The 26,493-nt window shown below is 36.5% G+C and overlaps 1 protein-coding gene across 3 annotated transcripts in view; it reads left to right on the top strand.

Moving 5' to 3' along the window:
- The window catches only part of ANKRD31 (ankyrin repeat domain 31), a 127,609-nt gene that overhangs the window by 49,345 nt on the left and 51,771 nt on the right, over positions 1 to 26,493 (top strand). The window contains exons 11-17 of one of the 3 annotated variants that reach the window (XM_022594678.2): positions 2,744 to 2,886; positions 6,762 to 6,906; positions 9,847 to 9,899; positions 10,877 to 12,401; positions 12,919 to 13,089; positions 14,916 to 15,053; positions 22,839 to 22,981. In XM_022594678.2, the coding sequence (XP_022450386.2) occupies positions 2,744 to 2,886; positions 6,762 to 6,906; positions 9,847 to 9,899; positions 10,877 to 12,401; positions 12,919 to 13,089; positions 14,916 to 15,053; positions 22,839 to 22,981 (2,318 nt within the window). The remainder of the gene's footprint in view (positions 1 to 2,743; positions 2,887 to 6,761; positions 6,907 to 9,846; positions 9,900 to 10,876; positions 12,402 to 12,918; positions 13,090 to 14,915; positions 15,054 to 22,838; positions 22,982 to 26,493) is intronic. The other 2 variants (XM_022594698.2, XM_022594713.2) reach the window with 2 other exon arrangements.

The following is a 26,493-nucleotide window of genomic DNA, read 5'->3' as shown; positions in this document are numbered from 1 at the left end:
TTTTCTGTGCATCATTGTTGGGCACTTAAGTTGCTTCCAAATCTTGACTATTTGTAAATAATACTGCTGTGAACGTTGGGGTGCATGTATCTTCAAATTAGTGTTTTCATTTTCTTCAGATACATACCCAGCAGTAGAATTGCTGGATCATAAGGTAGTTCTGTTTTTTGGTTTTTGAGGAACTTCCATACAGTTTTCCATAGTGGCTGTACCAATTTACATTTCCACCAACAGTGTACAAGGGTTCTCTTTTCTCTGCTTCCTCACCAGCCTTTGTTATTTGCAGACTTTTTGATGATAGCCATTTTGACAGTTGTGAGGTGATATCTCATTGTGGTTTTGATTTTCATTTCTCTGATAATTTTTCTTTTTGGGCATCTTTTCATGTGCCTGTTAGCCAGCTGTATGTCTTCTTTGGAAAAATGTCTGTTCAGGTCTTCTGCCCATTTTTTGATTGGCCTGTTTGTTTTTTGATATTGAGTTGTATGAGCTGTTTATGCATTTTGGATATTAACCTCTTATTGGTCATATCATTTGCAAACGTTTTCTCCCATCCAGTACATTGTCTTTTTGTTTTGTTGATGGTTTCCTTTGCTGTGCAAAAGCTTTTCAGTTTAACTAGGTCCCATTCATTTATTTTTGCTTTTGTTTCCTTCATCTTAAGAGACAGATCCAAAAAAATATTGCTATGATTTATGTCAAAGTGTGTTCTGCCTATGTTTTCTTCTGGGAGTTTTCCCATCTTACATTTACATCTTCAATCCTTTTTGAGTTTATTTTTGTATATGGTGTAAGAAAATGTTCTAATTTCATTTTGACAACCTCTGCCTGTCTAATTGGGGTAATTAGTCGATTTTCATTTAATATGAATATTTGGATTTACTGCCATTTTACTTGTGTTTCTTGTGTCTTCATCTATTTGTTTTTGTCTTTGCATTATTTTGTAGTGATTACTCTAGGGATTACAATATACATTTTTAATATTTTATAGTCTTCTTAGAGTTAATATTGTAATACTTCATATAAAATGTAAGAACATCAAATACATCTCCCTTTTCCTTTTTTTTTTTATAAATTTATTTATTTATTTTTGGCTACGTTGGGTCTTCGTTGCTGTGCGTGGTCTTTCTCTAGTTGCAGTGAGTGGGGGCTACTCTTTTTTTTTTTGGGGGGGGCTACTCTTCATCGCTGTGTGCAGGCTTCTCATTGCAGTGGCTTCTCTTGTTGTGGAGCGTGGGCTCTAGGCACACGGGCTTCAGTACTTGTGGCACACAGGCTCAGTAGTTGTGGCACATGGGCTTAGTTGCTCCGTGGCATGTGGGATCTTCCTGGCTCAGGGCTTGAACCCATGTCCCCTGCATTGGCAGGCGGATTCTTAACCACTGTGCCACCAGGGAAGCCCCTCCCTTATCCTTTATGTTATGTCTGTCACATATATTACATGTATATACAGGATAAACTCCAAAACATAAAGTTATAATTTTTGCTTTAAGTAGCCTTGTGTATTTTAAGGAAATTTATAGGAAATAAATTCTATTAACTATATATTTACCAGCTTTGGTGCTCTTCATTTCTTCCTCAAGGCTTTCTAATTAATACTATTGGAGAAACTCCTTCTATAGACGTCCTTAACTGGAGTGTCCCCTCAAAGGGGACATTTGGTAGTTTCTGGAAACATTTTTAGTTTTTACAACTGGAATGGGCAGCAGGGTACTACTGGCATCTGATGGATTAAGACCAGGGATACTGCTAAACATCCTACAGTGCCCAGAACATTTAGCTCAAAATGTCAGTGCCAAGGTTGAGAAACTGGATTATGGAGAAGGTTCTGAAAATGTTAGTGCCAAGATTGAGAAACTCTGGTTTATGGAAGGAAAGAATGAAGCACACTTTAACTTGCAACTTTTTATGTTTTCTTATATCAATCGTATGATTTTTTGGAGTTTAGATATCTTTGACTTATACCATTAAATCTGGCTAGCAAAGGAAGAAGATATTTATTTGGATGACTGGTTTTCTTGGAGCAGTTTGTGGTATGTTTGTTGAATTTACTGTAACTAACTTTTTGCAAATAGGGAGAAAAGAAATATACAGTTAATCCATGAACAACGTGGGAGTTAAGGGTGCTAACTCTCTGTGTGGTCAAAAATCTGAGAATAAGTTACAGTTAGCCCTCCGTATCCATGGTTACTCCTTCAGCTAACCTCAGATTGTGTAGTACTGTAGTATTTACTGTTGGAAAAAAATCTGTGTATAAGGTGAACCTGCACAGTTCAAACCCATGTTGTTCACGAGTCGACTGTATACTTTTGAACTGACTTCTGCGTAGTCTTGCTGGCTGGGTGGGTTATTTTAATGGAAGTACCTTGAGTTACAAATAAGGCTTTTCCCCCTCTTCTCTGCGGAAAAGTAGCCTGCAACCAGCATTCTCTATGAGCTAATAATGACCGCCCTTACAGCCTTTTTATTTGAGGGGGGCAAAAATAGTTTCAAATATTTTACTTATTTTCATATTTTTCCATATTAACACCAACAGAATTAGGGGTAGGAATTTTATTTGTCCATCAGATTTATTGAATCCACAAATAATACAGGTTGCTTTCATGGTGAGATTATCTTGTCTCATATAACCAAAATATTTTTAAAGCAACAACTTAGAATTAGAGTTCTTATTTTAAGGGCAAGCACAAACATTATTAAGATGCCAAATATAAACAAATACCATTTCTTTTTTGTGTAACAGGTTGGACAGCACTTCATGAAGCTAGTGTAGGAGGATTTTATCAGACAGCAAGTGAACTATTAAAGGGTGGAGCAGATGTAAATATCAGAGGAATGTACCAGATCACTCCCCTACATGATGCTGTGATGAATGGACATTATAAGGTACTGTGATTCTTTTGTTTGCAGAGCAAACACTACATTCTGCAAGTATTAAAAACCTCTGGGACCAAGCAATAGAAAAACAGATAGGGATCCAGTTTCAGTTCATTCTGCTAATCAATACTCAGAATTCATAATAAAATTTTACTGTGTGATGATCAGTTGTGCCTAATGTGGTAGATCCCATTTTACATTTTACTTTTAATAACTTCAGAATGCGTATTTTGGTTATACACAGTATTTTTAAAATTTCTTTAGACTCTTTTTGTATGGTTCTTTATAGGCTTTAGGAGAACATTTCCTTCTTAGAGTGTTACACAGTGATGTCCAGCCCTGATAGCAGGCTTACAGCTTTTTGTAGTCTAGTGTTACTTTCAGAGTCAGACTAAGACATGAGAACCTCCCAGGTTTTAATGATCAGCCAGTATACACCAGCACAGAGGTACGTACCAGTGGTTATAGTATCAAAATACTATAATTCTATACAAGTTGGTTAATAGTAACTTCAATAATGGTAATATTAATTAAGATTATGAATTCCAGCACACTTGCTTTATCATATATGTTCTGAGCTTCCTAGACGTTTTTCTGGTCCAGGAACTGCATTGGTCTGAAGCAGTTGTGAAAATAGCTTATTATTTATTTCAAGTATTGGAAGTTGCCTCTGGGTTTAAAACCTCTAGGGTAGGAAAGGGGGCTAATCAACAAGGCTCAGGAAGATCTGTTCAGTGTTCCTCCAGAAGAAATGCCCACCACAGGTAAAGCTGGGGAAGGCTGCCAGGAACCATGGGCGTAGACAAATAGGACATATCCCTTCCTAGTTTGGAGGGTTTAGGTGGTTTTGCTTTTTTTGGATAATGTATCACCTGATGGTAGGTGGTCATTCCTGCACATTTTGTAGAGGGCTTGGGGGAGAAAATTCTGCCTTGGACCTAATTTAATGGCCAGAAGAATGCTAGAACAAGTGATGGTGTGAGCCCTCTCTCTGTCTTTTATCTGCTCTTCAAAGCTGGCCTCTAGCAGAGAAACCTCATGCCAAAGCATTTCTTCTCTCTCTCCATGGCCCATCCGCTCTCCAACTTGCCAGGGCTGTCCTGTCCTGGTCAAGAATCTTTTCTCCCTTTGGGTAATATGAGCCGTGGGTGATTTATACCTTTTTTTCTTTTCTCTCTCAGTTCTTCCTTTGCCCCTCCTGATAACTTGGCTCCAATTAACTTCTGCCTCACAGGCTATAACTGGCAGTCTTCTTTCTGGCCTTTGCAGATATGTAGCCTTCTCTTGTACCCTTAGTGAAGTAAAAGGGACCAAAGACACAGGCCTCTAACTCCTGAAGTATCCTGTGGTATATAAATATTTGAGATGTTGAATTGGAGGTTCATTGACAATGTTGCTGGGATTCACAGATATTGAAAAGATATCCCCCAGACATGGTGATTATGCATTCCATTTGTGTCTGGAGTGAGCTTTCTTATAAAGTTTGATTGTATATTCTATTACACGTTAAAAAGTCATATCACATCAACAGGCCGGAGCATGGATGCTGTTTTGTTGCTGTTGGGAGTATTTTTTAAAAATCCCAGACATCATACCATTTTATCCATAAATACTTGTACCTGCATCTCTAACAGATAAGGACATTTTTTTCCACACCCACATTTTTTATCATCTTACCTTATAAAAATTAAAATTTTAAATACCACTAAATAATATCTAGTCCATATTTAAATTTCCCCAAATTATCTAAAAATGTTTTTCATTACAAGCTTTTGTTTGAATCATGATCTATCAATGTCTGTATGTGTTTGTTATGTCTCTTAAGTGTGTGGTTTTTTTAAAGGTTTATTATTTATTTATTTAATTTATTTTTGGCTGCGTCGGGTCTTAGTTGCGGCACACTGGATCTTCATTGAGGCATGCGGGATTTTTCGTTGTGGCGCGCGGGCTCTTTGTTATAGTGCTCGGGCTTCTCTCTAGTTGTGGCAAGCGGGTTTTCTCTTCTCAAATTGTGGTGCCCAGGCTCCAGAGTGTGTGGGCTCTGTAGTTTGCAGCACATGGGCTCTAGTTGAGGTGCAGGAGCTTAGTAGTTGTGGCATGCAGGCTTAGTTGACCTGCGGCATGTGGGATCTTAGTTCCCTGACTAGGGATTGAACCTGCGTCCCCTGCATTGGGAGGTGGATCTTCTTTCTCATGCTTGTTGATCCTGAGTTACTTTCATACTGCATGGCTTATTATTTGACATAAAACCTCCAGAGATAAGCAACACAGCTCCTTTGGCAACCCACTTATGAAACTACTTTTCCTGAAAAAAAGTGGTACACTCTCTATTTGTATTACTAAACAAAATGTGAAGCTCCAGGAATATGAATTATAAATTTAATTGTATCTACTGTTACTTTCAATCCCCCTATCTAGTATTAAACTCCCACAGTAAAGCCATTTGAAAAGCAGAATCAAGTTGCTGAGTCTTAATAATTTTTAAAAGATTTGGCTCATATTCTCCCTGTGTGTGGTGGGGCATTTTTCTCTCCTAGAATGCTTTCTTATAAAAGGAAAAATGTGTATATCTTTACTCTTCAGATGCATAAAATTTTCAGAAATTCAGATCCTTTCTCTCATTCCAGACATTAACAGAGAAATCTAGGCTTCATTTAGTATGTTATTTAAAGCCTGTTACCCACATCCTCCTTGGTCAACATTCATTCTTTTATTAAACAACATTTATTAAATATATACTCTGTGCCAGATACTGAAATAGACACTGGGAATATAAAGATGATTAAGACATATATCTGTTGCAAAAACTTGGAAGCAACTTAAACATGCATCAGTAGGGTACTGGTTAAGTAAATTATAGTACATTCATATAGTACATTCAAAAGTAAACTATTACTCAGCTGCTAAAAAGAATGATGAAGTTCAATCCATACTGATTTGGAACAATCTTCAAAGTCTGTTGCAGGGTGGGGTGGGCAGGAATGTATATAGTATATGACCACTTGTGTAAGAAAAAATGTATGTACACAGTTATGATTCGTACATATATACCTGTTGGACTAGATTAACTCTGGAAAAGTTCAGAAGAAACTGTAACCAGAGCTGACTTAGAAAAAATAATTAGATGACTGGAGGACAAGGGTTGAGGAGGGAAACTTATTTTTCATTGTCTACTTCTCTGAGCCTTCTGTATTTTGAACCGTATTTATTAATTTCCTATTCAAAAATAATAAATTAATTTTAAAAGAAAACAGAGTCCTACCCTCAAAAAACTTGGAGTACAGGAGAGAGAAATATATAAGAAATAAGTATAATATACAGCATGTTGGACATAAAGTATGTACATAAAAGAAGGAAGAGGTCATTTTTCTCTAGGGGATCAGTGGGTGAGGAGGTCAGGGAGAGCTTCATAGAGGAGGTTACTCAAGGAGCAGTAACAGATTAAAGATTTACCTGTTTCTCTCTGATACTGAGGGGGAGCAGCAGCAACACAGGTCTATACAGAAGACATAGCTATTTCCTGGAACCTGTTAAAATTACATTTACTACTACAGAATGTAATCCTAATTCCTGGTATATCTGCTAGCTCCATTTCATCAGCAACTGAACCACAAACATTTCTGCCCCTCCCTCCATTCCTCCTTTCCTCCCTCTTCCTTACTTCCTCTCTCCTTTTTTTTTTTTTTGTAAGAGAAGGCATATTTATATTAATAAATTATAATTCAGTAGCAGTTACATTAATTTTTGGTTTGGGGCAGTAATATTACAGGAAACCCAAACTGTATTGTTGAAAGAAATATTTAATGTTGCTTAGAGTTGTATGCTGGCACACATTTATAATAATACACCTTTTGTCTGGGCTCCCTCACAAAATCTTCCTCTAGGTGGCACAGTTACTTCTTTTGAATGGAGCAGATCCTTTATTTAGAAATGACAGTGGAAAGTGTGCTTTGGATGAAGCCAAAGACTCATGTATGAAGCGTCTCCTTGAGAGATATGTTCCTAAACATCAAAAGCATCTTATATCAGGTAAAATTGAACTGCCCTGTTATATCTGTTCATCATGTCAGTAGAGAGTTATAGAAATCAAACTTGGAATTATAGAAATTAAATTGGTTTTCCTCATAAATTTTGAGAAAATCCATCCTGTGGTGTCCTTGCTCCATTCCTTTAGTTGAGCACACTGACTTGTTTGCAAATGCACCAAATGGAAGAACTCTAAAAGAACAAAGAAAGATAGTATTAAATGTACTTTCCCCCAGGATATGTATTGGAAACAGTTAAGAAAACTTTTGTAAAGTTCTGGGTCTTTTCCCCATAATCCGTTGTCTGAATAACATGGGTGATGTAACTTATATTTGGCTTTATCATTTTCCATGAATATGGCCAGGATTGTTTACTTTCATTCCTTAAGAATATTTTCTTATGGCTGTACTTTTGCCTTGTCATTCATCATTGCACTAAGTTGAACTACAAAAGAACTTGACCTGCAGTTTCAAGAAGATTATATAAGAACTGTTTATTTTTTTTATTGAAGTATAATTGATTTATAATATTGTATTAGTTTCAGGTGTATGATGTAGTGATTCAGTATTTTTATAGATCATACTCCATTTAAAGTTATTACAAAATAGTAGTTATATTCCCTGTACTGTACAATATATCCTTGTTGCTTATTTATTTTATACCTAGTAGTTTGTATCTCTTAATTGCAAAACGCTATTTTGCCCCTCCCCCTTCCCTCTCCCCACTGGTAACCATTACTTTGTTCTCTATATCAGTGAGTCTGTTTCTGTTTATACATTGGTTTGTTATATACATTGGTTTGTTTTATTTTTTTAGATTCTATATATGTGATAACAGCGTATTTGTCTTTCTCTGACTTATCTCACCAAGAATAATACCCTCTAGGTATCCATGTTGTTGCAAATGACAGCATTTCATTCTTTTTTATGGTTGAGTAATGTTCCATTGTATACATTTAATACTGTATCTTCTTTATCCATTCACTTACTATGGACAGTTAGGTTGCTTCCATGTCTTGGCTATTGTAAATAGTAGTGCTGCTATGAACATTAGGGTGTGTGTATCTTTTTGAATTAGTGTTTTCATTTTCTTTGGATATATACCCAGCAGTGGAATTGCTGGATCATATGGTAGTTCTACTTTTAGGTTTTTGAGAAACCTCCATACTGTTTTCCATAGTGGTTTTAACAGTTTGCATTCCCACCAACTGTATACAAGAGCTCCTTTTTCTACAAATCCTTAACAATCTTTGTTATCTGTAGACTTTTTTTTTTTTTTTTTGCGGTATGCGGGCCTCCCATTGTTGTGGCCTCTCCCATTGTTGTGGCCTCTCCCGTTGTGGAGCACAGGCTCCGGACGCACAGGCTCAGCGGCCATGGCTAACGGGCGCAGCCGCTCCGCAGCATGTGGAATCTTCCCGGACCGGGGCACAAACCTGCGTCTCCTGCATCGGCAGGCAGACTCTCAACCACTGTGCCACCAGCGAAGCCCTTTCTGTGTTATCTTGTTTGGAAAAATATCTTTCAGGTCTTCTGTCCATTTTTTTGATTGGATTTTTTTTTTTATATTGGGTTGTATGAGCTGTTTATAAATTTTGGATATTAACCCCTTATTGGTCGTATCTTATACAAATATTTTCTCCCATTCAGTACATCATCTTTTTGTTTTGTCAGTGGTTTCCTATTCTGTGTAAAAGCTTTTCAGTTTTATGAGGTCCCATTTATTTTTTGTTTCCCTTGCCTTAGGAAACAAATCTCAAACAATATTAGTATGATTTATGTCAGCGTGTTCTGCCTATGTTCTCTTTTAGGAGTTTTATGGTTTCTGGTCTTACATTTATGTCTTTAATCCATTTGAGTTTATTTTTGTATGTGGTGTGAGAAAATGTTCTAATTTCATTCTTTTACATTTGGCTGTCCAGTTTTATCACTTACTGAAGGCACCCTTTGTTGAAGAGACTTTCTTTTCTCCATTGTATGTTTTTGCCTCCTTTGTCATAGACTAATTGAAGATAGGTGTGTTGGTTTATTTCTGGACTCTCTATTCTGTTCCATTGATCTATGTGTCTGTTTTTGTGCCATTACTGTGCTATTTTGACTACGGTAGTATTGTATAGTCTGAAATAGGGAGCACGATACCTCCAGCTCTGTTCAACTTTCTCTAAATTGCTTTGGCAGTTCAGGGTCTTTTGTGGTTCCATATAAATTTTGGGATTATTTGTTCTAGTTCTGTGAAAAATGTTGTGGCTGTTTTGATAGGGATTGCATTAAATCTGTAGATTGCTTTGGGTAGTATGGAAATTTTAACAATACTCTTCCAGCCCAAGAACACAGTATATCTTCCCATGGCTTTGTATCATTTTCAGTTTCCTTCATCAGTGTTTTATAGTTTTCAGAGTATAGGTCTTTCACCTCTTTGGTTAAGTTTATTCCTAGGTATTTTATTCTTTTTGATGAGATTGTAAATGTAAATGGGATTTTTTTCTTGCTTTCTCTTTCTGATAGTTCACTATTGGTATATAGAAAAGCAACAGATTTCTGTATATTACTTATGTATCCTGCAACTTTATTAAGCAGACATATTAGAAAATGATGATAATACAATTAATTATGAAAGAATGTTTTGCCTTATAAAACCTTGCACACAGTTGCATGTCTGAGTATAACTGTGGGGAATATAAAAATACTGAGTTCAGTATTTAACATCTTTAACATAATTTTGTTGGGTCTGTTTTGCTTTTCCTAGAGAAATGTTTTCAGCTTTCTCAATAAATATGGAAATTATAAATTATGGAATATTAAATGTGCCAATTTTAATAGAAAGTGTTTGCATAATTTCACTTTTTCCACTTGGTTTTCTCGTGGCAAAGGAGTCTTGGTTTTAGAAGTCTAGAGTCTGACTACTGGAGGCTCTTTTCTTTGATTTTTCTCTTTTTGCTTACAGCACAGACAAATAGCACTGACCCTTCAGACTTAGAGGATGAACACCACCACAAGGTATATCTCTGTTCAACCATAAACATTTTTATAGAGCACACCTGCTGGTTATTTTATAGATCATCACAGGGGAAAGAAAGACTACTGAAGCATTCACCAGGAACAGTGACTTCACCTTTGCTTTTAAGACACTTTGGAATAATTACATAAGAATCAGAAGGTTCTGGCCTGTTAGTTTGGGAAGCAGTTGAGTAAATAAAGCATATGTGGGCACACTAATATATTGGTAGCCATTTCCATTTCCTTTCTCCTCTTTATGGAGCCATGAGGGTTATCAACAATGTCGAATTTCCTCTGGCCTGAGCACAGTATAAGAGTCAAAGGTGTCGATCCATCCCTTCAAACTTCACGTGGTGGGCAGTTACTTTTCATCTGGTGCTTGTGTTGTGATGTGTGAGAGGAAGCACTGTCCCTGTTTTAATCTTGGCAGCCCACAGTAATCTTCCCATGCAGGCCAACTTGGTTGTATATCTATCTTTTTGTTTTTAAATCCCTTCTTCCACTGCCCTACCTGTGGTCTCTCACAGATACCAGAGGAAGAAACTCTCTTAATTCTAGGTCTATCTATATAACAAATGGGAGAGGAAAGTGTTTCTAGTGTTTCTACAGTATTCTTGTAAAGATTCCTTGTAAAGGAATTATCTGATTGTTTTAAAAGCCTCTAAAAATTAGGTAGATTAAAATTTTTCATTATGTTTAGTAAGATAGATAGTGCTAAAATACTGGCAAAAAGAAATTAAAATGTACAGGAGAAAATAAAGATTAGTACACATACTGAGTCTATTACTTTTGTCTTTCTTCTGCTAGTCTACTTTTCTGAAATACAAATCAGGTTGTATATATCCCAGCAGGTCCTGTGGTTAGATCAAATTATAACATTGAATAGAATATTAGTTTGCTTTATCTCCAATCCGGAATGACTTAAGTGTAGAACTATAGTTGAAAATTAAAGCTAACTATGTATTTTGTTTCTACAGAAACCAAAATTCAGTTCTAAAAATCACAGTGGGTTTGTTTGTGATGAAAATTCCAAGAGACAGAAGCCAGAACATGTAAAAGTCAATAAAGGAAGCAAAGAGGGTTTATTTATAAATAAAGAAGATGTATATGAACATTACCAAAAAGATTCCCAAAACACGAAATTTGGTAAATCCAAGTATAAACGATCAACTCTTAACCAAATATACTCGAGAGGACTCAGAAAGGACAATCTCCATGGTGTTGAGGATCCCAGCACAAATGTGTCTGAAGATAAAGGAAGAAGAAATACACGACATAAAAGAACTCAAGTCGATGATGCAATCCAAGAAATCAATCCAAGAAAGACAATAGCTGTCTCTTCTTCCAGAAAAATAAACAGATTGGTTACTTGTCAACAACATACTCTCCAAACCCTTGATGACCTTCCAGAAAAGTCATGTAAACCTTTTAGCCCATCTCTGTCAGGCCTGAAAAATGGTTTAAGTAACGATGTTGAGACTTGTTCATTTCCCAAAGAGACACATACCCAAAGCCTGGATTTATCAGACAGACAAGAAATAAAATTTTTGGAATTAGAATCCACTGACCAAGCTGAAGCCGTTTCTTTCTCAGGACTTTCTTTACATAAAAAAACCGAGTTACCACTTGTTACTACAGATCAGCAGCCTCATACTCACCAAGAACAGCAGCACATTAGCCCTTATAAATCTCATGAAAACAGTAACTCAGGTCAAAAAGATGAGAGCCCTAATAAGTGGGAAAACTTTTCCCCATCCTTTATAAAGGAAAATTTTAATAATGATGATGATGGTGATTCCTGTGCTCCTGAGGAGACTGTAACATTTAAAAAGGTGATAAGTTCTTCAGGTTGCAAAAACCACGATAATTATAAAGAGAATAAAACAAATAGAGAAGAAATGGATTTTCAACAATTTTTACCTTCTCAAGACCATTTTTCACAGGAAAATGAGTTAATAAAAGCAGGCAGCCTAACCATATTTCCACAACAGGAAGCTGTTAATTTTTCTAATTCAGATAATATAATAGTTTCTGAACATGTTTCAAATTATGAACAATGTACATGTGGAACTTCTTTTGATCACTCACATGGCAGTCCTGAACATACTTCCCTTGCTTGTACAAGAACACTCTCAACACATGAAGTTTCAAAGTTGACTAGTCATGTGGAACTATTCGAGAGGCCTCAGGATTGTAGCCCCAGAATACCAACTCCTTTAATGAATCAAACAGATACACATATTGTGGAAAAGGTGAATAAGGAAGGAGACACTAAAAGGAATTACACTGACAAAGGCCAAAAACCAAGTTCTTCAAATAGGCCTTTATCCAGAGTTGTTCATTCTCAAGTAATGGAAACAACTAAAGTTGAAAAAAGGAGACAAGAGATCAAAACTATGCATAGTATAGGCTTTCAGTGCACTGACAATATCAATAAAGAATTGACCGTCTCACAGCTTAGTCAAAGAGAAGAGAAGGAAATTTCTCACAAACCAGGTATTAGTAGTATTGCTCAATTTGTGCACATTTCCTATAGATTTACTTATTTCACAGAAATTTCTAACTGAATTTCACTCAACCTATGCCCAAACTGATAAGAATGAGGACATGTGGACCATAATTTGGAGATACTTTTAATTAGTTAAGTAATGGTATTTACTTTGAAAGAATGTGCTAAATTGATAATGACAGGAGATAATAAACAGTATTTCTATGAGTTTTTATGTTTCTATGAGTTTTTTTAATATAGCACCTTCTTAGTATCAAGAAAGCGAACAACATTTTCATAGCAGGAAATTGTTAGCTCCATTGATTTCAGTGATTCACAGTTGAAATTGCATCCAGAAAACTAATTTATGTTTGTTGTATGAAAACATTTTTAAAGGCCTCCACTCCTTTAAAATAAGCAGTCCAGCTAGGAACAGAGACTTGGAACAATTAACATGACTAGACTCTTTTTTAGTCATGTAACCGGTAAGGAGAACTACAACACTGATATTGCAAAATGTTTGTTTTTCAGGTGAGGAATTAACTAATAATGTCAATGGAGATGAAAACACTATAAGAAATTGTGAGGAGAAGAAAGAAAAAACAGATTCAGAAATTCACATGCCTACTAACATCCAGGAACACAAAAAAGTTCAGAATTTCAGAAAAAGGCAAAATTTCTCGAAAGCTACCTGCAGCCAAGGTTTGTATTCCTATTTTTATATAGGGAAAGGTTTGCATGATCAAGCCTAGCAATCCACTCTGCTTCAAAGAATTATACACTTTCATATTTACTGTTTTTTTTAGTCATTCACTAATTTATAAGATTATTTCATCTATATTTGTCAGATGGTTTTACTGTAATCCACCACTTGAGAATCTCTTAGTCTTCCAATATATTGTCATATTTTTGCCTATGACTTCTAATTTGTTATGTTAGAGGAGATAAGATAAACAGTAGAGACAGCAAGAATGTTGAGCGGGGGCAGCACATCTGAATTGTGTCAGATCCCTTAGATACTTCCACTGAACCTTTTTAACACATGGGAAATTGAAGAAGCATAGCCACTAGCTTCTTTGTGTCTGATGCATGAACTGTGTGTGTTTGGCAGCATGGATAGCTGACTATTCTTTGATAGTTCTTGGAGCTAGTTCTGTGTGAACAATAGACTGGACTACTTCAGGTTAAATGTTAAGCACCGAAAAGTTGATTTAGTAAGAAAAAGTTGATATAGTAAGAGGTAGGAATATTAGGCATACTCTTTGAACCTTCCCGCATTGTCCACCTGTCATGTAAACTAAAGCCCTTCTTATACATACCTCCTGTAGCGGGTTGAATAGTGGCCCCCCAAAACATATGTCCATGTCCTGTTCCCTGGAATCTGTGATACTATCTCATTTAAAGAGTGAACATTACCTTGTTTAGAAAAAGAATCTTTGCAGATGTAGTTAAGGATCTTGAGATGAGGAGGTTGTCCTGGATTTTCCAAATGGGACCCAAATCTTACAAGTATCCTTATAAAATAAAAATGGAGAGAGCTTTGAGACACACAGGAAAGGAGAAGATAATGTGAAAAGCCAGGCAAAGGAACAATGTAGCCAAAAGCCAAGGAAGCTAAGGAATGCTGGTATCCATCAGAAGTTGGAGGAAGCAAGGAAGGATTCTTCCTTAGAGCTTCCAGAGAGAGTGCAGCCCTGCTGACACCTTGGTTTTGGACTTCTGGTCTCCAGAACTGTGAGATAATATATTTGTGTTGTGTTAAGCACAACACAACCACCCAGTTTGTGGTCATTTGTTACAGCTACCACAGGAAACTAATACATTTCTCTAGCAGCACTGAATCATATTTTAATGTAATTTTTTACATGTCTGTCATTCCACTATACTGTAGGCCACTTGAAGAAGAGATATTGTCTTCTATTTTCTTTATATGATGTTACAAAAAATCTTTTAGTACATCATTTTAGCATAGTTTGGGAAAAAAACTATTCAATGTTTTTAGTTCCAACTCAAGTCTAACTTGTGATGCAAGGAAAAGATTTTAAAATCTTCAGATAACGATATTGTACTACATTTTCTATGAAAGAAAACGAAATACCCAATAGGCCATGGTTTGGCTCTTGGCATCTTTTGTGATCAGAAACACACCCACTGAGATAGAAGAATAGTTATAGAAAGAGGATTTTTATAAAATCACAATTTGGTTTAAGAAAATTTTTATCCATTGATAGAGGACTACTGAGAGTGAAGTGAGTGTAGAAATGAAGCAAGTATTATTTGTTTTAATCAAGCATATGATAGAGTGAACAGCTAGAATGAATTTGAAGTAATGTGATCAGATGCTCTATCAATTCTTTACAAGTTATATTTTTAAATAGTAACAGCAATGATATTAATTGAGGTATGTTTCTGTGTAGTGCATCCTACTTAGGATGTTCTGAGGAAGTTGCTGTGTATTTTCTAAGATCCTTCATAATAATCAGCACTTGGCAGAAAAGAATACTCAGTTCTGCTTGGCAAATTTACAGAAATGAAAACAGCTGGGATCAATAAGAGGAATGCCAGAGGAGAAAGCCGGCTTCATTTGGCTGCCAGAAGAGGAAACTTGTCTCTGGTGAAAGCTCTGATAGAATCTGGAGCAGATGTGAATCTAAAAGATAACGCAGGTTTCGATTTTAAATTGTAGTTGTCTTTATAATTTGAACTCACTGATATACACATTTCATCTACCCTCCCCCATTTTGATCCTGGCTGATATATAGCTGCTCACTTTGAAAATCTTTTTATAATATATTATTATTTAGTTGAATAGTAAGATTTATCTTGGTTCACACCAATTGCTAAAATAACCTTCTCCTTTGAAACAGTTTTTAACATACGTCTGGGAGCATTCAGAGGTAGTATACAGAATGGGAAAGGAAAGAAGCTTTATTTAGACCTTTTCCATGGAGACCTTAATATCATTATCTAATTTTGTAGAGAATACCAAATTTTCCCATTTCCCTGTCCCTTCTTTTCTTTCCTTGTCTATTAATACTGTTCCTTTTTTCTCCCATGTCTTGTTTTTATCTTAAACCTCCATTTTTAAATTGGTCTTCTAACATTTTTCTCAAGCACAAAAGAAACTTGTATAAGGAATTCCAGAGGGAAAAACTCAGATTGATTGATCAAATGTCATTTCAAAGAGAAATGTGACAATACAAGATATAAATAGGAAGGTCAGATGATCTTACTCTATTTTAATATCTGACTTGAAACCATTTGACATGATTAGTATTTACTCTGGTCCCATTATATCTTATGCTCTGTGAGTCTTTTGGCACTTGTATCAACAAATATTTTTGATGTGGTTAATTTGTTTAAAAAAAAGAAGCATACTTTTTTATTGAGGTATACTTGATTTATTAGTTTCAGGTGTACAACATAGTGATTCAAAGTTGTAATATTGTACAACTATACCTCAAAAAAATTTTTAATTACAAATAAAACTAAAAAACAAACAAAAAACCCCAAAGTTGATAGATTATATTCCACTTAGTTATTGTAAAATATTGGCTATATTCCCTGTGCTACAATATATCCTTGTAGCTTATTTATTTTATACATAGTAGTTTGTACCTTTTAATCCCCTACGCCTGTCTTGCCCCTCCCCCCTTCCCTCTCCCTACTGGTAACCACTACTTTATTGTTTATATCCATGAATCTGTTTCTGTTTTGCTGAATTTGCTTGTTTCTTTTATTTTTTAGATTCCACAGGTAAGTGATAACATAGAGTATCTTTCTCTGTCTGACTTATTTCACTAAACATAATACCCTTCAGGTCCATCCATGTTTTTGCACAAGGCAAAATTTCGTTCTTTTTATGCCCAAGTAGAATTCATTGCATACACACACACACACACACACACACACACACACACACACCACATCTTTATCCTTTCATCTGTTGATGGACACTTAGGTTGCTTATATGTCTTGGCTATTGTAAATAATGTTGCTGTGAACACTGGGGTGCATGTATCTTTTTGAATTAGTGTCTGTTTTCTTCAGATATATACCCAGCAGTGGAATTGTTGAATCATATGATAATTCTGTTTTTAGTTTTTTGAAAAACCTCCATACTATTTTCTACAGTTGCTGCACCAATTTACATGCCCAACAGTGTACAAGAGCTCCCTTTTTTTACATATCCTCACCAATATTTGTTATTGGTGTTTTTTTTTATGATAATCATTCTGACAGGAGTAGGATAATATCTCATTGTGGCTTTGATTTACATTTTTTTGATGATTAGCAATGTTGAGCATCTTTTCATGTGCCTGTTGGCCATCTGTATGTCTTTGGAAAAATGTCTATTCAGGTCTTCTGCCCATTTTTTGACTGGCATGTTTCTTTTATTGGTTTTGAATTCTATGAGCTGTTTATATATTTTGGATATTAACCCCTTATTGGTCATGTCATTTGCAAATATTTCCTCCCATTCAGTAGATTTTCTTTTCATTTTGTCAGTGGTTTCCTTTGCTGTGCAAAAGCGTTTACGTTTAACTGGGTCCCATTTGTTTATTTTTTATTTTGATTCCTTTGCCATAGGAGACAGACACAAAACAATGTTGCTATGATTTATGTCAGAGTATGCTGTCTATGTTTTCTTCTAGGAGTTTTATGGTTTCCAGTCTTACATTTAGTTCTTTAGTCCATTTTGAGTTTATGTTTGTATAGATGTGAGAAATGTTCTAATTTCATTCTTTTACATGTAGCTCTTCAGTTTTCCCAGCACCACTTATTGAAGAAACTGTCTTTTCTCCATTGTTTATTCTTGCCTCCTTTGTCGTAGATTAATTGACATAAATGTGTGGATTTATTTCTGGGCTGTCTGTCCTGTTCCATTGATCTGTGTGTCTGTTTGTGCCAGTATGAGACTGTTTTGATTACTGTAGCTTTGTAGTATAGTCTGAAGTCAGGGAATGTGATTCCTCCAGCTCTGGTCTTCTTTCTTGAGATTGTTTTGGCTATTCGAGGTCTTTTGTATTACAGTACAAGTTTTAAAATTATTTGTTCTAGTTCTGTGAAAAATGCCATTGGTATTATGATAGGAACTGCATTGAATCTGTAGATTGCCTTGGGTAGTACTGTCATTTTAACAATATTAATTCTTCTAATCCATGAACACGGTATATCTTGTCTCTCCATCTGGGTGTGTCATCTTCAGTTTTTTTTTTTTTTTCATCACTGTCTTATAATTTTCTGAGTACAGCTCTTTTACCTCCTTAGGCAGGTTTATCCCCAGGTATTTGTCTTTTTGATGCAGTTGAAAATGAGAAGGTTCCTTAATTTCGCTTTCTGATAATTTGTTGTTAGTGTATAGAAATACAACAGATTTCTGTATGTTAATCTTATATCCTGCAACTTAACTGAATTTATTGATGTGCTCTAGTAGTTTTTTGGTGGTGTCTTTAGGATTTTTCTATGTATAGTACCATGTCATCTGCAAAGAGTGACAGTTTTACTTCTTCCTTTCCAATTTGGATTCCTTTTATTTCTTTTTCTTGTCTCATTGGAGTGGCTAGGCCTTCTAATAATGTGTTGAATAAAAGTGGCAAGAGTGGGCATCCTTGTCTTGTTCCTGATATTAGAGGAAATGCTTCCAGCTCTTCACATTGAACATGATTTTAGCTGTGGGCTTATCATATATGGTCTTTATAACATGGAAGTATGTTCCCTCTATACCTGCTTTGTGGAGAGTTTTTTTCAAAATGGATGTTGAATTTTGTCCAAAGCTTTTTCTGCATCTGTGGGTATGATCATATGATTTTTATTCTTCAATTTGTTAATGTGATGTGTCACATTGAATGATTTGTGGATATTGAGTCATCCTTGCATCCCTGGGATAAATCCCACTTAATCATGGTGTATGATGTTTTTAATGTATTGTTGGATTCTGTTTGCTAATATTTTGTTGAAGATTTTTGCATCTATGTTCATCAGTGATAATGGCCTGTAATTTTCTTCTTTTGTGTGATATCTTTCTCTGGTGTCAAGGAGATGCTGGTCTTGTAGAATGAGTTTGGAATTGTTTGTTCCTCTGCAATTTTTGGAATAGTTTGAGCAGGATAGGTGTTAATTCTTCCCTAAATATTTGGTAGATTTCACCTGTGAAGCCATCTGGACTTTGGTTCCTTTGGGGTTTTTCATTACTGATTCAATTTCATTACTGGTAATTTATCTGTTCCTATTTTCTATTTCTTCCTGATTCAGTCTTAGGAGACTGTACATTTCTAGGAATTTGTCCATTTCTTGTAGGTTGTCCTTTTTATTGGCATATAGTTGTTTGTAGTAATCTTTTATGATCCTTTGTATTTCTGTGGTGTCCATTGTAACTTCTTTTACCTTTCTGATTTTATTGATTTGGGCCCTCTCTCTTTTTCTGTTGGTGAGTCTGGCCAAAGTGTTGTCAATTTTGTTTATCTTTTCAAACAACCAGCTCTTAGTTTCATTGATCTTTTCTATTTTTTTTAGCCTCTATTTAATTTATTTCTGCTGTGATCTTTAAGATTTCTTTCCTTCTACTAACTTTCAGGTTTTTTGTTCTTTTTCTCTAGTTCTTTGGGTGTAAGTTTAGATTGTTTATTTGAGATTTTTCTTGTTTCCTGAGGTAATCTTTTTTTTTTTTAACATCTTTATTGGAGTTTAATTGCTTTACAATGGTGTGTTAGTTTCTGCTGTATAACAAAGTGCATCAGCTATACATAAACATATATCCCCATATCTCCTCCTTCTTGCATCTCCCTCCCACCCTCCCTATCTCAACCCTCTAGGTGGACACAAAGCACTGAGCTGATCTCCCTGTGCTATGCAGCTGCTTCCCATTAGCTATCTATTGTACATTTGGTAGTGTATATATGTCCATGCCACTCTCTCACTTGGTCCCAGCTTACCCTTCCCCCTCCCCATGTCCTCAAGTCCCTTCTCTACGTCTGCGTCTTTGTTCCTGTCCTGCCCCTAGGTTCTTCAGAACCCTTTTTTTTTTTTTTTAGATTCCATATATATGTGTTAGCGTATGGTATTTGTTTTCCTGTTTCTGACTTACTTCACTCCTAAGGAAATCTTGTATCACTATAAACTTCTCTCTTAGAACTGCTGTTCCTGCATCCCATAGATTTTGGATCATTGTGTTCTCATTTTCATTTGTCTCTAGGTATTTGTTGTTTTTTCCTTTGAGTTCTTCAGTGATCTGTTGGTTGTTTAGTAGTATGTTGTTTAACTTCCATATGTTTGTGTTTTTTGCAGTTTTGTTCTTGTAGTTGATTTCTGGCCTCATACTGTTGTGGTCAGAAAAGATGCTCAACATGATTTCAGTTTTCTTATATTTACCAGTTCTTGTTTTGTGGCCTAGCATGTGACCTATCCTGGAGACTGTTCCTTATGCACTTGAAAAGAATGTGTATTCTGATGCTTTTGGATGGAATGTTTTATATATATCAATTAAGTTCATCTGGTATAATGTGTCATTTAAGGCCAGTTTTTCTGTATTGATTTTCTGTCTGGATGATCTGTCCATTGATGAAAGTGGGGTGTTAAAGTCCCCTACTGTGTTACTGTCAATTTCTCCCTTTATGTCTGTTAATACTTGCTTTATGTATTTAGGTGGCCCTATATTGGGTGCAAATATATTTAAAATCGTTATACCTTCTTCTTGGATTGATTCCTTGATCATTATGTAATGTCCTTCTTTGTCTCTTGTAACAGTTTTTGCTTTAATGTCTATTTTGTCTGTTACAGATATTGTTACCCCAGTTTGCTTTTTGTTTCCATTTTCATGGAATACCTTTTTCCATCCCCTCACTTTCAGTCTGTGTGTGTCTTTAGATCTCAAGTGAGTCTCTTGTATGTAGCATATATATGGGTCTTGTTCTTGTATCCATTCAGCCACTCTGTGTCTTTTGATTGGAGCATTTAGTCCATTTACATTTAAAGTAATTGTTGATATGTATGTACTTATTGCCATTGTATTCATGGTTTGGGAGTTGTTTTTGTAATTCTTTTTTATTCCTTTCTTCTTTTGTTCTCTTCTCTTGTGATTTTATGATTATCTTTAATGTTATGTTTGGTTTCCATTCTCTTTTTTGCATGTGGCTCTATTATAGATTTTTGATTTGTGGTTACCATGAGTTTTATTTATATATGTGTGTGTATATATATATGATTATTTTAACTTGCTGATCTCTTAATTTCAGATGCATTTTAACAACCCTGCATTTTTACTCTCCTTACTCTCCTCACCTCACAATTACTGTTTTCAACATCGTATTTTTCATGTATTTGTTTTGTGTATTCCTTAACTGCTTATTGTGGATATAGATGATTTTACTACTTTTGTCTTTTAACCTTCCTAATAGTTTTGTACCCAGTTGACTTACTACCTTTATTGTATATTTGCCTTTACTGATGAACTTTTTCTTTTGTGATATTCATGTTTCCAGTTATGGCCTTTTCCTTTTTGCTTAGAGGAGTCCCTTTAACATTTCACATAAAGCTGGTTTGCTGGTGCTGAACTCTTAGCTCTTGCTTGTCTGTACGACTTTTGATATCATCATCAAATTTGAATAAGAGCCTGGCTGGGTAGAGTATTTTTTGTTGTACATTTTTCCCTTTCATCACTTTAAATATATGCTGCCAGTACCTTCTGACCTGCATAGTTCTGTTGCAAAGTCAGCTGAAAGCCTTATAGGAGTTCCCTTGTATGTTATTTGTTGCTTTTCCCTTCCTGCTCTTAATATTCTCTCTTTATCTTTCAATTTTTCCATTTAAATCACAGTGTATCTTAATGTGGTCCTCTTTATGTTGATCCTGTTTGGGGCTGTCTGTGCTTCCTGGACCTGGATATCTCTTTCCTTTCCCAGATTAGGGGAGTTTTCAGATTATTATGTTTTAAAGTATGCTTTCCGTCCCTTTCTCTCTCTCTTCGTCTTCTGGGACTCCTATAATGAAAATGTTGGTACACTTGATAATTGTCCCAGAGAGCTCTTAAACTGTCCTCACTTCTTGATTTCCACTACCCTGTCTTCCAGCTTGCTGATTCGTTCCTATATATATCATTTAGTGTACTGTTAATTCCTTTTGGTGTATTTTTCATTTCAGTTATTGTATTCTTCATCTGTTTGGTTGTTCTTTATGTTTTGTAACTCTTTGTTAAAAACTTCTAACTTCTCTGTTCATCCAGTCTTCTCCAAAGTTCTTTTGTTATCCTTACAGTCATTACCTTGAACTCTTTCTCAGGTAGATTTCCTATCTCCACTTAGTTCTTCTGAGGTTTTGTCTTGTTCATTTGTTTTGAACATGTTCCTGTGTTGCCTCTTTTTGCTTAACTAGTTATTTCTATGTATCTGGTAGGCTTGTTACATATCCCACCCTTGGAGAAGTAGCCTTTTATAGGAAATGTCTTAAGCTTCCAGGAGTTCACTCCCCTCTGATCACTAGAGCTGTATGTTCTAGAGGTGCCCCCTAAGTGGGCTGCATGGGTCCTTCTGTTGTGGCAGGCTGACTACTGTGTGTGGTCTCGTAGGCTTGGCTGGCCCCCAGTACAGTTGGTTGCCAGGCCCTGCTTTGTGTGGAGGCTGCTGGCCCCTGGTTGGTGGGGCTAGGTCACAAGGTGGCTGGCTGCTAAACCCCAGGGGACCCCAGGACTAGTGCTGGCTCACTGATGGGCAGAGTCTGGGTATAGGAGATCCCAGGGCTGGTGCCCATTTGCCAGTGGGTGAAGCTAGTTCTTGGGACCAGTGCCAGCCCACTGGTGAGCAGAGCCAGGTCCTGGGGTCTGGCTTCAGGACCCAGGGGTCCCAGAGCTCGTGTTGGACTGCTGGTGAGTGGGGCCAGTTCCTGATACAGGTGGCTGTGGGGTTCAGTGTGTCCTAAAGTTTGTGTTGGCCTACTGCTAGGCAGAGCTTGGACCCAGCTGGTCGTAGGGTTGGTGCTGGCCTGCCTGTGGGTAGGCTGACTCCTGCCACAGCAGGCTGTGGGGCTGTAGTTGTCCTGGGGCTGGTGTCCACCCACTGTGGGTGAGGCTGTTCCCAAGGCTAAAGCAGCCTTGCTGGTGCACAGACCTGGGGCCTAAGGATTTCTCGGCTGGTGCCTGCCCACTGGTGGGTGGAACTGGGTGCCAAGGTCTCTGGCTACAGGGCCCTGTGGATCCTGGGTCTAGAGTTTGTACACTGGTGGGCGGGTCTGGATCCTGGGCCCTCTGGTGGACAGGCCCATGTCCAGGGGCAGCTCTGGGCTCAGGGATCTTTAGGTAGCCTGTTTTCAATATTATTTCTTGTCCAGTACTTAGTACATACATTTGAATCAATAAAGTTAATAATTCCATTAGTGCAAATAAACTTAATAATGAATATACTACTTGAATACTGATTTGTAAGCAGCTTGTTTTGTTTTTTTGTTTTTTCCCTTTTTAGGTTGGACACCACTTCATGAGGCAGCTAGTATGGGATGTAATGATATAATTGTAGAGTTGTTAAAAGCTAGTGCTAATGTTAATTGTGAAAATGTAGATGGAATTCTGCCCTTACATGGTGCTGTTGCAAACAACCATTTAAAGGTATAGTGCACATCAGATTAGGTTCCTATTTCTTTTTCTTTAAAAAGTGAGTGAAGACAGTGAAGATATTTTAAATTGCAAACTGAAGTGATTCCTTAAAACAAATGATTTTTAAAAACTGCTTAAAAGTACAAATGAATATGATATTACATATAGATTAGAAAACCAGTGTATTTCCTAATGAATCATTTTTCCATTGTCTCTTCATCATGTAATTCATGTAAGTGAGAATAAAATGAAAGGGCTAGAAGTAAACACAGCCTATTAATATAATACATTCCAATTTTAATTGCGTTAAATGCTTTGCTGTTGTGTATAAAAGAGTCTATATAGTGATGATATATGTGACAGCCAGATGTTTTTTAAACTCGAAATTTCTCAGTGGGTTTGAAGTTTCAAAGAAATGGGTAAAAGCTCAAGTTGCTTGTTTCCTTGGGGGTTCTTGTATTTTTTCTCCTTTTTTTTTTTTTTTAATCAGATAGCTATGGTAAAAATATCACAAGAGAAAATCACCAGGGTAATTATTTCAGTAACACTCAATTTCAAATCTAGACTTTAAAATTCTCCAGATTTTTAAACTCATCTTTTTTGTTCGACAAACCTTAGAAGATTTGTCAGTAGGCAATATAGACTTCAGGAATAATTATTGGCTTTGAAAAATAGTTAAGGAAACTACCAGCAGCAACAACAATATAAAACCAAGGTTCATACAAAAAATTCCTTGGATCTCTCACTAAAACTACTTCATCTGTCTCTAGGTATTTTTAATAGCCTGGTAATTTTATTTAATTTTATGAAAATATATCCCCACTGTTTTCAGTCTAAATATAGTCATGTGAAAGAATAGTATTGAATTTATGATTTGCAGAGATAAGAGAGGTAAACTAATGATTAAGAATAATACCAAATGGGTGGGCTAATGTCCAGGGAGGCTTCTTTTGATCAAAGAAGCTCTTTGACCTTTAAGATATTTAAATTAAAAAAGAATTGACAAAGTCTCAAGGTTATGTGGTCATGCAATGGAAGAAAGCAAACAGGAAGAGTCATTGAAGTGATGAACTTACTGGTTATATGTACAGGGAAGAGGTTACTTAAAGTGAAACCACTTAAATAAGGGCCAAAATTTCGTAGTAGGAAAATCAGGATTTTAGACATTATCCTGAAAAATGCAATATAAACAAAATAAGGGGTTTCCCAATACCACCACCCCTATACTTGGAAATTTGTTAGAAGGTGTTACAGAGCTCAGCATATGATTGTGTTCATAGCTAAGATTTATTACAGCAGTATAGTAAGGGTACACAGGGGGATCATCAGAGAAAAAGGTGGAGTCTGGAGGTATCCCTGTGCAGGCTGTACTATGCACTCTTCCTTATGAGAGGTCACATACAGTTTGCTTTTCCCTCAGCAGTGAAAATGTAGCAATGTAAGTGCAATGTTTCTGTCCAGGGAAGCTCATTAGAAACTCAGTGCTCAAGATTTATACTGAGGGCTGGTCATGTAGGCACCCTCTGCCTAGCACATAGCAAGATTCCAGACTCCCAGAAGCATAAATAAACCACATTGCTTGTGTAGACAGTTTAAGCACAGAGAGCCACTCTTATCAATTAGGGACAGTTTTATATCAGTGTAGGGCACTGTTTACCAGCCAAGTTCACAGATGCCAGCTACAGACCAACCTAACAAGCAGCCTTTCTAGATAGCAGTTTTATGCCTGCTATGTTAACTCCTTTCTAAATAGTATTATATTTAGTTTCTAATTGAAATACATACTGATTTCTGGAACAGCAAAAACAGAATAATGTATGCTTTCTTGGCCTAGCTTTTCTGGCAAAATAGTATGACAGCACATAGGACATCCTTTATCTCACAGTTGGTTTTTTGCATCATGACCTCAGGGAAGGTCTCTTTTTCAAAAATTTTGAGAGGTACCACAAGTTTTCCCTAGGTCCTGTATTAATCCATTCATATTCAAAAGTTTTCTTTTTTTTAGGTTAACAGTTTTACCTCTAAGTTTCTCATTTATCAGTTGTTTCACAGGTGCTTCAAGCATTTCTACAATATTATTATTATTTTTGCTGTACGTGGGCCTCTCACTGTTGTGGCCTCTCCCGTTGCGGAGCACAGGCTCCGGACGCGCAGGCTCAGCGGCCATGGCTCACGGGCCTAGCTGCTCCGCGGCATGTGGGATCTTCCCGGACTGGGGCACGAACTGCGTCCCCTGCATCGGCAGGTGGACTCTCAACCACTGCGCCACCAGGGAAGCCCTACAATATTATTTTAATATGTGACTTCAGGAAATCCTACATCTTTACATTTTGGCTTTGTAATCAATTTGTAGTGTATTTCCATTTTATTGTTGGCTATTTACAATATCAGGGACCAGTAGTAAATTGACCAAAACTCAAGAGAAATATGTTGACTTGATGGATGGGAAAAAATGCCACGTTATTGAACAGGATTAGATCAAATTTTGTAAGTAGCCTTCATAAATGAGAATTTTCCTATTTTGAAGACTGTAGCTTCCCTCATAGAAATTTGGTAACTTCAAGGGTTAGAGAAAATGATAACTCAGATGTAGAGGGTCTTCTGTAAAGTAAATGCCAAGAACTGAAAATTCACCACAGGAAATAGCAGAAAGGGAGCTTGACAAAACACCGAACTGGATTTTAGAGAACTTGAGTTCTAGGCCTAGTTCTGCTGCTTGAGAAAGTTAAAGATATCTTTACCCCTGAAATAAGGAATTTGATCTAGAGCTGTACTGTCCTATACTGTAGCCACTAACCACATGTGGCTATTTAAATTTAAATTACTTAAAATTAATTAAATTAAAAAATTCAATTCTTGGACTTCCCTGGTGGTCCAGTGGTTAAGACTTCACCTTCCAATGTAGGGGTTGCAGGGTTTGATCCCTGGTCAGGGAGCTAAGATCCCACATGCCTTGTGGCCAAAAATCCAAAACATAAAGCAGAAGCAATATTGTAACAAATTCAATAAAGACTTTTAAAATGGTCCGCATCAAAAAAAAAAAATCTTAAAAAGAAAATTCAGGGACTTCTCTGGCGGTCCAGTGGGTTAAGATTCTGCCCTCCCAATGCAGGGGGCCTGGGTTTGATTCCTTGTCAGGGAACTAGATCCCACATGCATGCCACAACTAAGAGTTTGCATGCCACGACTAAGAGTCCTCATGCCACAACTAAAAGATCCCGCACACTGCAATGAAGGTCCAGCCCGCTGCAACAAAGAATCCTAGTGCCGCAACTAAGACCCAGAGCAGCCAAAATAAATAAATAAATAAATTTTTTTTGGAAAGTTTCAATTCTTCAGTTGCATTAGCCACATTTGAAGTACTCAATAGCTACATGTGGCAGTGGCTCCCATATTAGACAGTATAGATTAGAACATTTCCATCATAACAGAAAACTCTGTTGAACAGCTCTGGTCTAGAGCAAGGATTGGTAAATATTTCCTACAGAGGGCTAATCAACAGTTTAGGTTTTCCGGGCCACACA

Source organism: Delphinapterus leucas, chromosome 3 (genome assembly GCF_059928025.1).
Source record: "Delphinapterus leucas isolate spDelLeu-1000000601 "Yukka" chromosome 3, BTC_Dleu_Yukka2, whole genome shotgun sequence".
Taxonomy (NCBI): Eukaryota; Metazoa; Chordata; class Mammalia; order Artiodactyla; family Monodontidae; genus Delphinapterus; species Delphinapterus leucas.
This window is presented reverse-complemented; position numbering and strand designations above follow the sequence as displayed.